We start from the raw sequence: 15,909 nt of genomic DNA, 5'->3' as shown, positions 1-15,909 counted from the left end.
ATAAGCAGGTAGGTCTGTAAGGACAGACCGGTCCACACAGCACATTCCAGGGCAGCCATGGCTTTATAGTTAAGATTCTACCTAAATGAATAAATGTAACAAAAATAGAACGTAAGAAAGCAAACTACAAGAAATTTAGAAGGGTCTTGTTGTTCAGTATTCCACTTAAGAGGCCACCATGTGACATGAAGTGAGAGAACCAAAAGTTAAGTTGTATGAAAAAGCAACTGTCTTCTGCATAGGGAATGCTACGACCACAAAGGATCATAACAAATAGCTAAGAATCAGTCTGGATGTTTGTATGAAAGGTCTCGGTTTCCTAGATATGAAGCACATACACAAATCAAAAATGCACAGAAAGGTGCAAAGAAAAAACTGTTTCTAGCAATGATGCAGTTCGGAAGGACAAGAAAAGAGAGTAGAGTTCACTCACAAAGGAAATAGAGATTTAAAGTATCCTGAGGGTCTGTGAGACAACTCACTGAACAAAGGGGCTGGCTACCAAGACTGACCTAAGTTTCATCCCCAGGACCCACACGGAAGGAGAGACGCCTGGTAGTTGAACTCTGACCTCTATGTGCACACTGTGGTATACATGTGACCATACACAAGCAAGCAAGCAAACACACACACACACACACACACACACACACACACACACACGAAGAAAGTAGATAGATAGATAGATAGATAGATAGATAGATAGATAGATAGATAGAATGTAATTTTAAAAAGTGAAAGCACCTGGAGACACTGTATCTTACCTATCAGACACATGTGCTGCTGTTTCTAGAGAAAGAGAGAAAGCGTGTGTGATCCTGCACGCAAGTGTGTGTGTTTACCTTTCAGCCGGGTGTGTGTGTGTGTGTGTGTGTGTGTGTGTGTGTGTGTATGTGTGTGTGTGTGTGTGTGTGTGTGTGTTTTCCTTTCAGCCGGGATGTGCTTCCTTTGGAGGGACGTGAAGGCAAATAATAACCCCAGTGGCTCCTGAGTGAGGTGGAGCTGACGGACAGAAGTGATAGACTAATAACCTGATAGTCCGTTGCAGATGGCAGACATCATATGCTGGATTTATTCAAAAGGGTTTAAGGGCAAAAGGAGAGCTGAAAAGAGGGGCCGCACACACCAAACCAGGGATTCTGGGCTACACAGACTGAAAAGCTTCGGAGTCTGTCCTTCTTTTCACCCACATTATCCTGTTGGTGGTTCGCTGGCTCCTGCTAGGCACCACATCCAGCTACTTTCATTTCAAAACCGCTACAAAACATGTTCTGCGCCTTAGCAAGCTGAGAAGCGCGTGTTGCCCCGGAGAGAGCAGTTCTGCACCATGCATTTAACGGTTAGGGTGTTGTTTTAAGAAACGCAGAATGCTCAGCTCAGTGCGTGCTGAAGACAAACCCACGCTCTGAGTGTACCAAGCCAACGTGCACACTGAAAACACCAACAGCTACAACCTCGAAGCTTCCAGAAAACAGGAGTGAAAAGAAGGAACATAAACCTCCAAGTGGAGACAGAAATCCTTGGTGCAAACCAACCTGGCGACCCACAGCTGCAGTCTGGAGAAAGGCACATCATCTGCTGTGAGATGGGGAAGAATGATCTGTAACCATGGCTACCTCCAATACACTAAGTTTTTCTGCCAAATATTTTTTAAGTCAAGCAAAAGAAAACTTTTTTTCCTGTGAAATTACAAAGCGTATTTAAGCACAGTCAAACAGAAAAAATCCATGCCTTCTGAATCTGTTATCACTTCCTTCTCTGCCCCTGCCTCTCCCACTTTGTTTGTTTGTTTGTTTGTTTGTTTGTTTGTTTGTTTTTGAGTCAGGCTCCCATATAACCCAGGCTGGACTCCAACTTCCTACGTAGCCCGGGCTGGCCTTGAACTCAAGATCCTCGCGTCTCTGCCACCCAAGTGCTGGGATTACAGACAAGCATCACCACACCCAGACTCCGAATCATTTTTTCCTATATTTTTTTAAAGTCTATTTTCTACAGTTTCGCTTAAGACCAACTAAACTGCTATTAGGGGATACCCTTTTGAAAGACACTGATCTGAATTACTTCAAAACCAGGCACACATTAATCTGTATTCTAAGGAAAAAAGCATATAAAGGTCCATAGAATTACAACCACCAGGTAATCAGGCGGTTTGCACATTCCATCTCCTCTGTGTTGACTCTGTAAGACTTTTAAAATAGAACTTCCTTAATAGCAGAATTTTGAGGATACCGCCATTCTAACCTGCCAAATTATCCAAGTTCCAACATCTGCAGTCAGGATGTTTCCCAAGATTTCTGTCCTCTCTGCCAACTCACAGAGAAGCTCCACTCTCTCCGCCCGCACACGGAGGCCAGGCTTGGCACCCACGTTCCGCACCCACCTGCCCTACAGGTGGGATTCACTGCCAACAGGACAATCACCTTCCCGACTTAGCCGTCTCCAGGGTCAAACACAAGCGGGGCTTTGTCTGCGCTCCAGATCCCTATTCCCGCCCAGGCTGGCCGAGAACCAGCCTTGCCCCGCGACAGCCTCGGCGTCCCTCCCAGCCCTGGCAGGAGTTCTCCGCGGAGCCCGGCGGGTCCGGAGTCCGCGCGGCGACGGCGGGGGAAGACCGGGCCGCCTGGTGTCCACCGGGGCGCGGAGGGGTGGGGAGGGGGCACCCCGCGACGGCCGGAGAGGGTGGCGGGACCCCTCCGAGAAGCCAGGTCCTCGGCGAGGAGCGCCCCGGAGACGGTCCGGGGCCCCCGCCGCGGGGCTGCTCACCGTGCTGCTGGCCACCGAGGTGGGCGACGAGGGCGACGCGGGTGCCGGCGCTTCCTGCCTCCACAGCCGGGACTTGAGGCTCTTCATGGCCCCGGTCCTCGGGCGTCCGCGTCCTCACCCGGCGCGAGAGCCGGCGCGGCGGAGCCCGGAGCGCGCCCCACCTGCCACCTGGGGCCCCGGGGCCTCGCTCAAGCCGCTCCCCCGGGCAGCCAATCGGAAGCGCCGCCTGGATGGGGTGGGGTCGGCCCTGGCCAATCGAAAACCGGGAAGGGGGCGGGACTTCCCTTTTAAACTCCAGAGCACTCTTCCTCTCCCCTCGGGAGGAAAAGTTAGGGAACTTGAGCTCCGCGGCGCGTGGAGCCGGGCTGCTGGAGGACAGGAGCCTGAGCGCCGGCTCCTGGCCTGGGGTGCCTGCACACTTGGGGGGTCCGAGGTTAGAGATCCAGCCTAGGCCGGTTCTTATTTCCCCCGCACTCCCCGGTTCTTCCCATTCGCTAGGCTAAAGTCGTCCTTCCTTGAGGTCCGAGCTTACCTACACACGAACCAGCTTACAGGAGCAACTTCCCCCCAGGAGCCTCCTGAGAACAGGAACCCCAGGACCACAGATCTCACCGCCACACGCGGGAAACTCTGTAAGAAAAGGAAGGTGGTTGTGCAGATGGACGGTTACAGGATAGGGGTCAGTGCATGCAGTGTGGCTGGAGAGATGACTTAGCAGTTACTAGCACTGGCTGGTCTGGTGGAGGACATGGGTTCGATTCTCAGGACCCACCATGGAAGCTCAGAACGTCTTTAATCCCAGTCCCAAGGGAAGTGATGTCCTCTTCTGTCTTCCGTGGACGCTGCACGGAGATGGTGGATAAACATATGACACTCTAAAATACATACATAAAACTAAATATTTTCTCTTTTTGTTTTGTTGTTGTTTTCGAGACAGAGTTTCTCAGTGTAGCCTAGCTTTGTAGACCAGGCTGGTCACGAACTCGGAGAGATCCGCCTGCCTCTGACTCCATGAGTGCTGGGATTAAAGGCATTCACCGCCACGCCCGGCCTTTAATATTTTCTTTAAAAAGGATCACACTTGGACTTACTAGTATAATTCAAGACATGTGCTAAGTGTTGGTGTGCTTCTGTGGAGAGGAAGCTGAAGAGGGGTGCTGTCAATAGCTAAAACTTCACTGGTAGCCAGAGCGATGGAAGAAATTGATCAAGAGGGATTGGAAGGAGAAGTTAGGGATTAAATATAACAAATATATTGATTATGAACTTCTCAAAGATCACAAGTAAAATATTCCAAAAGTTTCATGTCCTTTTTGTAGACACACAGACATAGTATACAAGCTTATCCGACTCAAAAGTCTGAATCAATGAAAACCACTTAGGATAGCATGAGACACTGTGGTAAACAACACAGGATGATGTTCTGTTAACAGGATGGCTTTGAAAATCCTCCTTGGAGTGAGATTTTCCCAGAAAAAAAAGTTTATTCTCACATACATCCTCATGAAATGAAAAGACAAACAGCCCACACTTCTCACAAAGGCTCTTTTTGTCCCCAAAGGCAGTTTGTTTCTTCAGCTTCCCTGCAGAGTGACTCAAGGTATTACTCAAAAAGTCTGAGAAAAGCTTCAGCACTTCCCTGAAGGTGCCCTATTCAGAGATGTTAGTCCCCAGGAGAAAGCCAATAAGGAACACCTGAGAAAATGGTTCAAGTTTCTCTTTATTAGACCTGGGGGTCTTGACTCTCTCCCTGTGAAGAGCTACAGCTGTCTGACTTAGCTGACTGCGAGCCAGCTGTCTGTGGGTGGCAGGTTACTCTTCACTGCTGCAGAGAAAACCAGCATTATCTCATGCTAGACTCCTAGAGATGCTTCCCAGTGTCTGTTGCTCGACTTGCCTATTACAGCAAGTGACTAACGGATGTCTCATCTTGGTTGTCAACTTGACACACCTTGGAAGAGGCAACCTCAGTTGAAGAATTATTAGCATGTGAGCATGTCTGTGGGGCATTTTCCTGGTTCCTAGCTGACGTAGGAGGGCCTGGCCTATGATGGGCAGTATCATACCTAGGCACATGGGCCTGAGCTGTATTGAAAGGTGGAAGATAAGAGCCTGGAAGCAAGCCAGTAAGCAGCATTCCTGCCTCCAGATTTTTGCCTTCAGTTTCTTCCTTGACTTCCCTCAATGATAGACTATAACCTGTAAGCCAAATAAACTCTTTCTTCCCCAAATTTTTTTGCAACAGAAAGAAAAATGAAAAGCTAACCATCACCAAAAAGGCTCACACGGTAAGTTCCTTTGCTTGGAACTCCTCAGGTAGAATCTCGGGGTGGTAGTGTGTTTGTATAGCATCATTCAGGATGGTACATTAGTTGCTTTTCTATTGCTGATAAAACATCATAGCCAAGACAACTTACAAAAGAAAGAGTTTATTGGGAGCTTGTGGTTCAGGAGGATTGGACTCCATGACGGTATAGCAGAAGCAGCAGGCAGCAGGCAATTACATCTCTAGAAGCTACCGAGAACTGTTATCTTGAACCCAAAGGGAAGCAAAGAGCTAACTCAATGGCTAGAACCCTTTGACAAACTTCCACCTCTTTCTCCTCCCCAAACTGCCACCAAATGGGGACCACACATTCAAATGCCTGAGACTTATGGCGATGCCTAATTCTAACTGCCACTAAGGCTGGAGAATTGTGAGCTCAAGGCCGGAAACATGGCAAGGCACTGATGAAGGAGAAGCAACAGAGACTAGGTAGAAGCACGGCCAGGGACCTTTCAGCAGCTGTGGATGAACTCTTACTGCCTGCCACCCAAGGCTCTACGGCACAGACTGAGCCTGTTCAGGGCCCACCCTCCAGCCATGGCCACCAGTGTCCACACAGAGACAACCTTCTAAGTTTGCTGTCTGCCTGAATTCACCTAACACAATTCTGTTCTCCAAGAGTGGTTGGGAAGGTCTTCGAGGCGCAGGGTCACCCGGAAGGTCTGCACCCCATACACCATTGGTGTGTTCAGTTTGTCTCAGTTCAGGGACATGTGCAGTCTTAAGTGTTAGCTTGTTTGCTTGTTTGTTTTGACACCAGGTTTGATATGTAGGTCAGGCTGGCCTGGAACTCACAGTCTTCCTGCCTGTCTCCTGAGTGCTGGGGTTACAGGCATGCGCCACCACACCCAGCTCATTTGTGCTACGCTTCAATTAAAAGTCTGAAAAAATAAAGGAGGGGTCCTTCCCAAGCATGTTTCTCTAACAGTAACTTCCCGGGTTGCCCGAGTGGGAGCAGACTCCCCTTCTCCTCCCCACCCCACCCTTCGGATGTCACCATTACTGAACTTCACTCCTTAGCATAAGAGAATAACAGAGTTTTTAATCTTTTCGTGTGTTGCGTGTACGTAGGTGAGTGGCAGGGCTGTGCAGCATGTGGAGGCCAGAAGTCGGCATCAGGTGTCTTCCTTGGTCACTCGTCTTTCTCTAGGAAGGGTCCCTCACTGAACCTGGGGCGCAGTGATTCAGCTAAACTAACAAGCTCCTGGAATCCACCCATCTCCCCCTCCCAGCCTTCCTGGCTTTCCGCATGGGTGCTGGGTATTCGAAGTCATCCTCCTGCATATGTGGCAAGTACTTTACCCACTGAGCCTCCTCCCAGCCCCTCCACCATATAGCTGACTGTTCTGGAATGCTGGCATGGTGAATATTCAAGAAATACTTCTGAGTGAGCTGACCCATTATTTGTGCTTATTGGAGTGGATTTGTGGTGGCTCTCTCTAAGTTTCCATGTGCCGTTTAACGGGGACCCCGGCAGCTGTGAACACAGGTGGAAGAGTCTGGGGCCTGTGTTGCTGATTAAATACTCAACACCCATGTTGAGGACTCGGGATGAGCGCCCTGACCCTGTATCCTGGTCCTCTGACTGGATCTCACACGAGTAGCCTTCAGTAGCATGTCTCCCTACATGTCTGGCTGTCGAGTTAATTGCGGCCTTACTCTCCGGTGGTGTCCCCTGGAACATCCGGGTTACTGGAGCCTGGGTGACTGGCTTCATTTTGTTTGTTACTGAATAAAGCAAAGGAAACAGCCACAGCCACAAGTATAGTTTGCATCAGGGTCCAAAAATGTTGGGTAAGTTATTTTTATGAACTGTCTGCGTGATGTCCTCATGGTGTCTCACGTCCAGTGGCCTTTTGGGATTGTTCCAGTCTAGAAACTTGATAGCTGTTGCCTGCTCATTCCCGTTTGAGAGCAGCTGAAAGCACTGCTCTGAATGCAAAGCACAGCCTTGGGTGCTGATGGAGAAGCACCCTGTGTGACATCAAGCCGCCATTATCTGTTTAGCCAGACAGGCCTGTTCTGCTTTGGTTCATTAGTCTCACTTAAAAAGAAAGAAAGAAAGAAAGAAAGAAAGAAAGAAAGAAAGAAAGAAAGAAAGAAAGAAAGAAAGAAAGAAAGATCATGTCTTCAGAGAAAACTTGAATAAATTTGATTTCTTACCATACTAAATCTGCAGAAGCCAGTTTTAGGCTTTGCTTTCTAGCAAGGTATGTAAACAGAAAAGACAAGGCACTTAAAGAATGAAAGATTTTCAGTTATGTGTAGGTGTGCAGGCCTCTGTGTGCAGATGCCCTAGGCCAGTCCAGGGCTTCAGACCACCGGGAGCTGCGAGCTGTCCAGCACGGGTGCCTGGAACTGAACTTGGATCAGAAGAGCAGCAAGTCCTCTTAACCACAAAGCCCCCTGGTGATGTGCTATAAAAGGTGTTTCAGTAGCCAGGAGGCATCCAGGAGGCAGGGGCAGGCAGATCTGAGGCCAGGGCCAGCCTGCTGCACAGCGAATTCCAGGACAACCAGGGCTACACAGAAAAACCATGTCTTGAGAAACAACAAAAGATGTTTTAAAATGCTACAGTGCACATGCTGGTGGTGGAGCTGGGGAGTGTGTGCAAGCATGTGTGTGTGTGTAAACAATGAGCTAACAAAGATGGCTCAGCACTACAAAGGGAAACGTGCACTAGATGAGGGAACAGAGCCACCCTACACAGCTCCATTGGGTGTCTACTTCCTAAATGACATAAAGGTTGCAGATGTAACCCATGTTCAGAAGGGAAACAATCAGAAGATAAGCCTGCAGGCAGGGACGAGCCCAAGCTTGGATGCCCAAGCTTGGATACCCGTCCTTGAATGGGCATGAGTGAGCAGCAGAACCAGGAAGGCCACAATACCCAGGGACCCACCAAAACAGGGACAAGAGCATGGATGAAAGAGGATCGGATGATGCTGATGACAAAGATGGCCTCTCAGGAGGAGGAGAGTAGACAAACATAGCAACCCTAACCTTCACACCCCAACCGATCCCTCTTCAAACACCACCATTGGCTTCCAAGCTTGCATCCAGGAATCACACACCCTGTGACTTCTCCATGATCTCACCCAGTGGAGGCAGTCAACAGTGCCCTGGAGAGGCCAGGACATCATTCTTCCTGTCCTAGTTCTGAGGCCAAGGCGAGCAAGCCCTCCAGCTACCCGGTCGTGAAGAAGAGAACCTCGATCCAGAACTCAGCCCCCAAATGAGAGTCCAGGGGACAGATCTCACACCCTCATCCCTTGCTTAAGTGAGCTTTAACCACTAAACAGCTCTTCTTTGGCCCTAACTGTAAAACCATCTGAGTCCGGTGACTCCATCCTGGACACTGGAATGTGTGATGAGGAGATGGCTCGTTCCACGTGACCTTCAGCCCCCGAGTGAGTTTGCACTGAAATTTCCAGGCCTACCAATTCCCTCCTACAGGAAAACTTTTAAGAAATATACACGCGTGAGCGAGACCATGAGTGAGCAGGCACATGGAGACCAGAGGGCAACTGTCAGCCGCTGTCCTGAGACAGTGTCTCTTACCAGCCTGAAACTCACCAAGTGACCAGCAAGTCACAGGGAGCCACCACCTAAAGCTGGGATTTGCCTTCCTGGCTTGTTTTGTTGTTGTTTTGGAGGGTTTTTTTGTTTTGTTTTGTTTGTTTTTGTTTTTTGGTTTACATAGGTTCTGGGGATTGTACTCAGGTCCTTGTGACAGCAAGGCAAGCGCTTTCCCCACAGGGCCATCTCTCTAGCCAGGGAAACAGCTTCCCTTCAGTCCCCTGCAGAGGATTCTTCCTGTTTAGCTTAACAATGACTCTTGTTTACCCGTTATCTCACAGAAAGTCTGCTTTCTATCTGTTTCCCTTGATGTTTACGGCTGTCATTGATCCAGGACACATAGCCTGCCATCAGTTTCATTATGGAAAGACTGAGCTAAAAAGTGGTGAGGGAGGTGTCACAGTCCGGATGGAAGCCAGACCCCTCTGCCCCTGGTGCAGGCCTTATACCTGAAAGCAGCTGAGAGATTCAAGGCTGTTTCATCCAACTGGTTTCTGTTATGAAAATTAGCCTTTGTTATCAATCTTGTGCATACAAAGCTCCAGGAATACCTCGGCCTTCCCTTTAATGAGATGATGGCTCATGGCCCAGGCTCACGCTGACGCTCCTGATCACCCCTTTCAAAGCAAGTTGATTTAATCCAGAGTGAAGATAAGCACCAGGAATTCAGTTCAGGGATCAGTACTCGGCTGAATCTAAGGAAATATTTCTGGACCTTGGAGCGTTCTTATCTTAGCTGGGTTACCAGGATAAGCTCTGTGAGATAATAGGAAAGGTTTGGGAACTTGAACAGAAAAAGATGGCAAAGTCCACCTCTGATGATCATAGCAGTAAATTTACTTATTCTGACCACATTTTTTTTTTTTTTTCTCTTCCAGATCTCCAAGAGACCTCTTAAAGTTGCGGCAGGGCGTTCAATAAATATTCCTGATTGGATGACTAAACCATCACTGCGTAACAACGTGCCACTCCACCCCTGCTCCTCCGTGTCCCAAGGAAGAACACAACAGGAAGGAAAAGGCAGGCTGTCTGGCTTGGCCAGCGAAGGGGCCGCCGCTGAGCCTGACAACCTGTGCTGGACCCCTAACGCCCACCTGGTGGAAGGAGAGAGGGAAACACTCCAAGTTGTCCTCTGACCTCCATAAGAATGCGGTGGCAGAAGCATACCCCAACATACATGCATACACATGTAACACACACACACGAATAAATAAATAAATGTAAAGACAAGGAATGTGTCAAACTAAAGACACATAAAACCTTTGAACCAAAATGTGTCTTGTCTACAAGAAGTATAAGGGCAAAGACGGAACAGAGTTGGAGGGGACGGCAAACCAGTAACTGGCCCAGCTTGAGAACCATCCTACAGGAGAGGGCCGACCACCATCACTATTAATGATACTCTGCTAAGCTTGCAGACAGGAGTCTAGCAAAATTGTCTTCTGTGAGGCTTCACCTGGCAGCTGATGGAGACAAATGCAGAGATTCAAGACCAAGCAATGGGCGGAGCCCAATGAATACTGTTGAAGAGTGGGGTGAAAGGATAGAGAGAACCAGTGGGATCAAGGACTCCACAAGAAGACCTACAGAGTAATCTAACCTGGGCCCATGAGGGCCTACAGAGACTGAAACACCAACCAACCAGTTTGCATGCACCGACCCTAGACCCAACTACACATATAGAGCAGGTGTGCAGCTTGGTCATCATGTGGTCCCCTAACAATAGGAGTAGGGGCTGTCTTCAACCACAGAAGAGCAGGCAAACAGGATCACGAGTTCAAGGCTAGCCTGGGCTACATAGCATGGCACTGTTAAAAACAAATCAAGCTCCATCTCACTTTATTTCTTTTAAGATAGGGTTTCTCTGTGTAGCATTGGTTTTCCTGGACTCCCTTTGTAGGCCAGGCTAGCCTCTGCCTCCCTGAGTGCTGGGATTAAAGGTATGTGCCACCAGACCCAACTTCCCATCTCACTTTTTAATGCATATAAGAAACATCCTAATTAAGCTTTCTGGTGACCAGCAGTCACCTTACAGGCTGCTAGTCAATTAAATTGAAACTACGGTTGACTCTATTTAAAGTTCTGTTGAAAGGAATTGGATGAAAAAGTCATATGTACACATTTGTCATGTATTATGTATTATACACGAAAGAATATATGAGCTCATTGGTAACACTTTAAATGCTTTAACGTGCTATTTTAATTCTCCCATCAAATATGCTAACAAATGAATTGAATTTGATGTGACTCTTGCCTACATGTAAAAAAAATTAAGTCTAGATAAAATGTACATTGAAAAGATTAATGTTGGGGCTGGGGAGTTGATAAAAGGCTCACTGGACAAGCATGACAACCTAAGACTGACCGCAGCACCCACGGGAAAAGCGGACACAGTGTAACCCCAGCACTGGGGAAGCAGAGACGGGGGGGCCCCTGGCACTTGCTGAGTACAGCTGAATTCCAGGCTGAAACAATAAAGTGAGAGTGATCAAGAGAGACATCGATACCCGCAAAGATTAATCTTAAAATTATCTTCTTACATGATACATGATTCTCTGATTTTTCTTTTAGTGTGATTATGAAAAGACTAAGACTTTTGTCCCGCTGGAAGAGAATGGGGAGTGATTTCCTTACCTGTGTACTTCTCTCTATAAAACTGTCCACACGAATACATAGTTTTCATTGAAATTAAAATGTGATTTGACGTCCAGTTGTTAAGTGATGCTTGCCGTGTCTCGGGAGATAATTTTAAATCAAGATGCAGGTCTTGCATTTAGCACATGTTACATTTAGGACATCAGAACTGCTTTTTAAAGTGTACTTTATTCGGAGAATTTTGTCTGCTAAAGTGCTTTCATGGCTTCTTCATGATAAATTCTTTATGTCACCCATGTTTATGTAGTACAAATATCAACAAATATTCAAATATAATGAACTTATTTACATTTTTATTGCTGCTTTTAATAAATGCTGTTGCCATAAGTGAATTATACAAGAATAACCAATAAACTAAAACACCAACACACTCTGGACTTCAAACAAGTTACATTCTAATTTCATCATGCTGGAAAGAGGTATGTATCTCTTATGCTCCATAAACTTCAAAACCACCCTTGGACTAAACAGCAATTAAGAATCATTCCTTTGAACTTCAGAAGGGTGTAGCCATGCATTTACCCAAGATCAAGGCATAGCATTGTAAAGCTAACTGAAAGGTGTGCCTTCTCCCACTTCTGAGATGGGGTACTGAGAGAATGAGATGCCTGGGACCTGTCAGTTTTTTGGATCATGACTCTTGGTGACACATGTCAAATCAAAATGCAAATGAATCTAAGCCTCTCACACTCAGGGGGCTGGGATCTTAGTAGAAAAACAAAGCCTAACTAGAGTCATCTTGGGAAATTTTCAATTGTGGATCGCAGAACATCACCTGACAACAATGAAGACTGCCACACTGCCACACAAACCCTTCCAACCAGAAAGCTCTCGTGTAGCTCCACGCTGGTCCAGGTCAGCATCTCCAACAAGCAGCTGATCACTCCTTATTTTTAATGGTTTCATTTAAATCCAGTTTCAGTGTTTGAATTGCTGACTAATATCTGACTAGAGTGTGTAGTTAAGGAGAGCTTTGTTATGTCTTTATACACACCTGCCATGTTCAAATCAGGTAAACCTTGCTCTCCTCAAACATCTACCATTTATTTAGGTCAAAATTTAAAATCATTTCTCCTGGCCTAACACACACAGTAATAATTTTCTATAGTCAGCCTACTATGCAACAGGACAGTAGAAGTTGTTTCTTCTATCTAATTATAATTTAGAACCACCATTCCACCTTTCTATCTCCCATTCTTTACTAAGTCAGATTTTACTCCAAAAGAAGGAGGAGGAGAAAATAAGATAAGGAGGGAGAATGTGTTCCACATCAGAGCACCCATGATTGTGGCTCTTGACTTTGAAAGCTGACTTTCAGGTTTCTAATGAGCGGAACTGTGTGTGACAGCTGTCACGTCAGAAGCGAAAGACAGCAGCTTCTCAGCATTTGTCTTTGTTGATGCAGCATTCTGAGACTGTGTCACCCTGAGAGGCCTTACACGTAGGCCGGGGAGCCTTGGAAGAGGCACTCTCCGCTATAGGCAATGTCATTGTGGGCATTCATCCATTCCTACGGCAATTATAGGTTGGTCACAGCTGATGTGAAAGACACTGCTAGAGACTCAACAGGGACCGGGAAACAGGTAGGTGGTGACCGGGAGCAGGCAGGGGTGCTGATGTTTTGAAGGGAAGCTTAAGCAGTCTCTTCAGTCACATTAGTTTTGGCTGCCCATTGAGTGGCTGAGCTTTCTCACCAACCAAAACCTACAGCCTCTTGACACTTAAATTAAAAGCCTAGCCAGTGCTGCCTTCAAATCAAGAGTCTAGATAAATATATATAACAAAAAATAAAAAGTGACATTACGAATAGCATTCTTCAAAATAGAATTAGGCCAAGTTAGCTCTAAGAAGGGAGTTCAGTGTCAGACTGACTCATTGGAAAGGTGGGGTTGGAGACATGGCCAGAGCAGACGAGTGGCTTAAAACCATGGAAGCAGGAGAGGTACTTCACAGAAGGCCCAGGTCAGTGATGCAGAGAGAAGGTACCAGCTAATCGGGCTGGCAGGGGATGGCTAGAGAGAGGCAGCAGACCAGAGAAGGTAACGAGACAGCAAACAAGAGAGAGTGGGCTTTCTCGGATCAAGGCTGCCATTAGATATCTCTGAACGATGAACAGGCCATGGGAGTAGCCACTAGATTTCACATTACAGCTGTCACCAATGGCCTTGATAAGGCAGTTCTCAAGAGTTTAGGGAAGGGAAGGTTGGTTAGAGTACATTTCAGAGAGAATGGAAGGTGGTAGGCGGAACCGTGGTATAGAAGGAGCAGAAACGCATGGGCTCATCCAGAGAGTGCTGGCGCATCTTCGGGAAGCTTTCCACTCAGAGGTAGACACTGTTAGTTTTGTTCAGGCTTAGAGAATGGTCCTGCAGGGGCCCAGCTTGTGAAACAACAGCGCTCACCTGTGAGTCAAATCTGTAAGAAGGTGAGGAGGGGTGTGAGCCCTTAGATAGAAGCTTGGGCATGAAATGAGGGGACAAAGGTGAAAGCTACAGGTGCCAATGGGAACCGGCTGGCACACAGAAAAAAGTGGTCTCTCATGAGCGGCTCTCATCGCTGGGGACAGCGCTCAGGAAAGTATGGAAAGAGATGGCCGGCTCTGATGGAGGAGCCAATACATTTCAGTCTGAGTATCAGCAAAGTGTGCCTGCTCTTAGAAACAGCCAGTGTTCTTCCGAGAGTGGAGATGTTTCTGAGCGGTGTCTCTCCACGACCAGCACACACTGGGCTCCCAGCAGTAAGCCACGAAGAGCACAGCTTATGTATGTTCAAAAGCTGGATGGGGACTGAGCAACACACTGAATTCCCCCCTCTGTGCCCCTTATACAACAAGCGCGATAAATAACATCTATTGAGATATTGCCACGTGGCGGCGGAGGTGGACAGCTGGACCGCCATGAAGGCACTTCGTGTCTCAACTGAAGATGAAGAGGTCATCCGGGGAGACAGTGTACCGCGGGGTGGGAGAGGTCGCCGGCGCCGCCCGGCTGTACTCTAGCGATCACAAAGGTGGTGGAGGGGACTGCGGCCACCAGCCCGCGCCTCCGGCCGGCCGTCAAGCAGTTCCGCAACGCCAAGAACAGGTTCCGTGTTTTGCCTCACCGCGTGTTGCGAGGCCAGCACAATCCACGCTTCACCACCAAGAGGCCCAACACCTTCTAGACCCAGATACCCGCTGCCGAATACAAGTCCAGAGAGTCAATAAATAGATAAATAAATACTACCAAGTGTACTGTAGTAAGTTCTTCACGAGCATTATTTGAACACTCCCAACAACTAAATGGGTAATATATTCTATAATAATATCCCAGTTTTATTAAATAATGGATCTGGCGCTTACACTGCTAAATTATATCGGCATTAGAGCTGTCCAGGGGAAGGAGAGGTAGCAATTACGAATCAGGCCATGCTCATACGCACCAAGAGTGTGCATGGGCGTCAAACCACAACCAGAAGCAGTATTCGTGTCTGTAAATAGTTTGTATGCACACAAAACTGCAGACTCGAAGTGTAAATAAAACAATCCACACACGTAGGTGTAAATAAAACAATCCACACACGTACATGATATGCCATAGAAAGTTAATGTTCTAACAGAAAGTCAGACCCTGTTGAAAGCATCCGGGAACTCTGACATCATCAATCCTGCTGAAAGAGAGATTCCACCAGAGGTGTACTTGTAAGTTGTTTAATAACTGGCTTGTTGAGGCTGGGTGGGAAGGGGCATGGCTCGGCTCAGCTCAGCAGCCGCCAATTTCCAAGGTGTAAATACTTCCACGCTGGAGTGCCAGCTCTCATGTGACCTCAACCATTTCTCCAAAACTCCTGGAAAAGTCTCTGTAAGCAGCTCCAGCTCAGCACTGAAAGAACCTAGGGTGAGACATGAAATCACGAGGACTGTTTTCTGGGGTATCGAGTGAGGATAAAAGCATAAGTTTGGCTTATAGAACCACTGCCCCCATCACACACACCACACCGCCTACAGACTGAGTTAAGGAAAGGAAACAGGACACGGAGTATGCATGATAGTGATTACATTGAATCACTGATGCTGGAGTGAGGAACAGGTGTGCTAGGCAAGAGGCTGTCAGTCCTGGTTTTTCATTTGCATAACCCAGAAAATGCTGAATGGGCTATGTGAATAAGACAACAATGGAACACAGGCTCAATGTAGAGACTTTCAGAGTGATTGCTTTCTGTGTGTGTGTGTGTGTGTGTGTGTGTGTGTGTGTGTGTGTGTGTGTAACTCCTGGCTCATTTGTTCTTGAACAAATAGCTGACAAGGTCCAGGTGTAGGAGTCTGAGACAGTGGTGCCAATCTATCCAACCATGTAAGTGGCTGAGTTTTCTGTATAAAAAACAATTCACTCAGAGAAACTTAGCTTAATTCTATCTTAACAAAGGAGTCATTGACCTTCCAGCTCCCAGTCTAGGAGCAGAACGCTTACGAGAGAGGAGCGTTCGGACTGGGTGACTGGGAGGTGAACTTTCAGAACTATTCCTCCCAGTTTCATTCGTGATTCATGTCAGAACAGGTGAAGCTAAGATTCCAGGCTTAAATAAGCCTTTTAGGCAGAGCTGTTTCC

General features: G+C 47.4%; 1 protein-coding gene across 3 annotated transcripts in view; it reads right to left on the bottom strand.

The window, feature by feature from the left end:
• Uaca (uveal autoantigen with coiled-coil domains and ankyrin repeats) overlaps positions 1-2,937 on the bottom strand; it is an 87,726-nt gene extending 84,789 nt beyond the window's left edge. For 2 of the 3 annotated variants that reach the window (XM_055621865.1, XM_055621866.1), the window contains exon 1: positions 2,764-2,937. In XM_055621865.1, coding sequence (XP_055477840.1) covers positions 2,764-2,850 — 87 coding nt within the window. In that variant the 5' untranslated portion in view covers positions 2,851-2,937. Of the gene's footprint in view, positions 1-2,380; positions 2,398-2,763 lie in introns of those variants that run through there. The other variant, XM_055621869.1, reaches the window with a different exon arrangement.
• Between the last annotated feature and the right edge of the window lie 12,972 nt (positions 2,938-15,909).

Source organism: Psammomys obesus, unplaced genomic scaffold (genome assembly GCF_907164565.1).
Source record: "Psammomys obesus unplaced genomic scaffold, mPsaObe1.curated_primary_1811, whole genome shotgun sequence".
NCBI lineage: Eukaryota > Metazoa > Chordata > Mammalia > Rodentia > Muridae > Psammomys > Psammomys obesus.
This window is presented reverse-complemented; position numbering and strand designations above follow the sequence as displayed.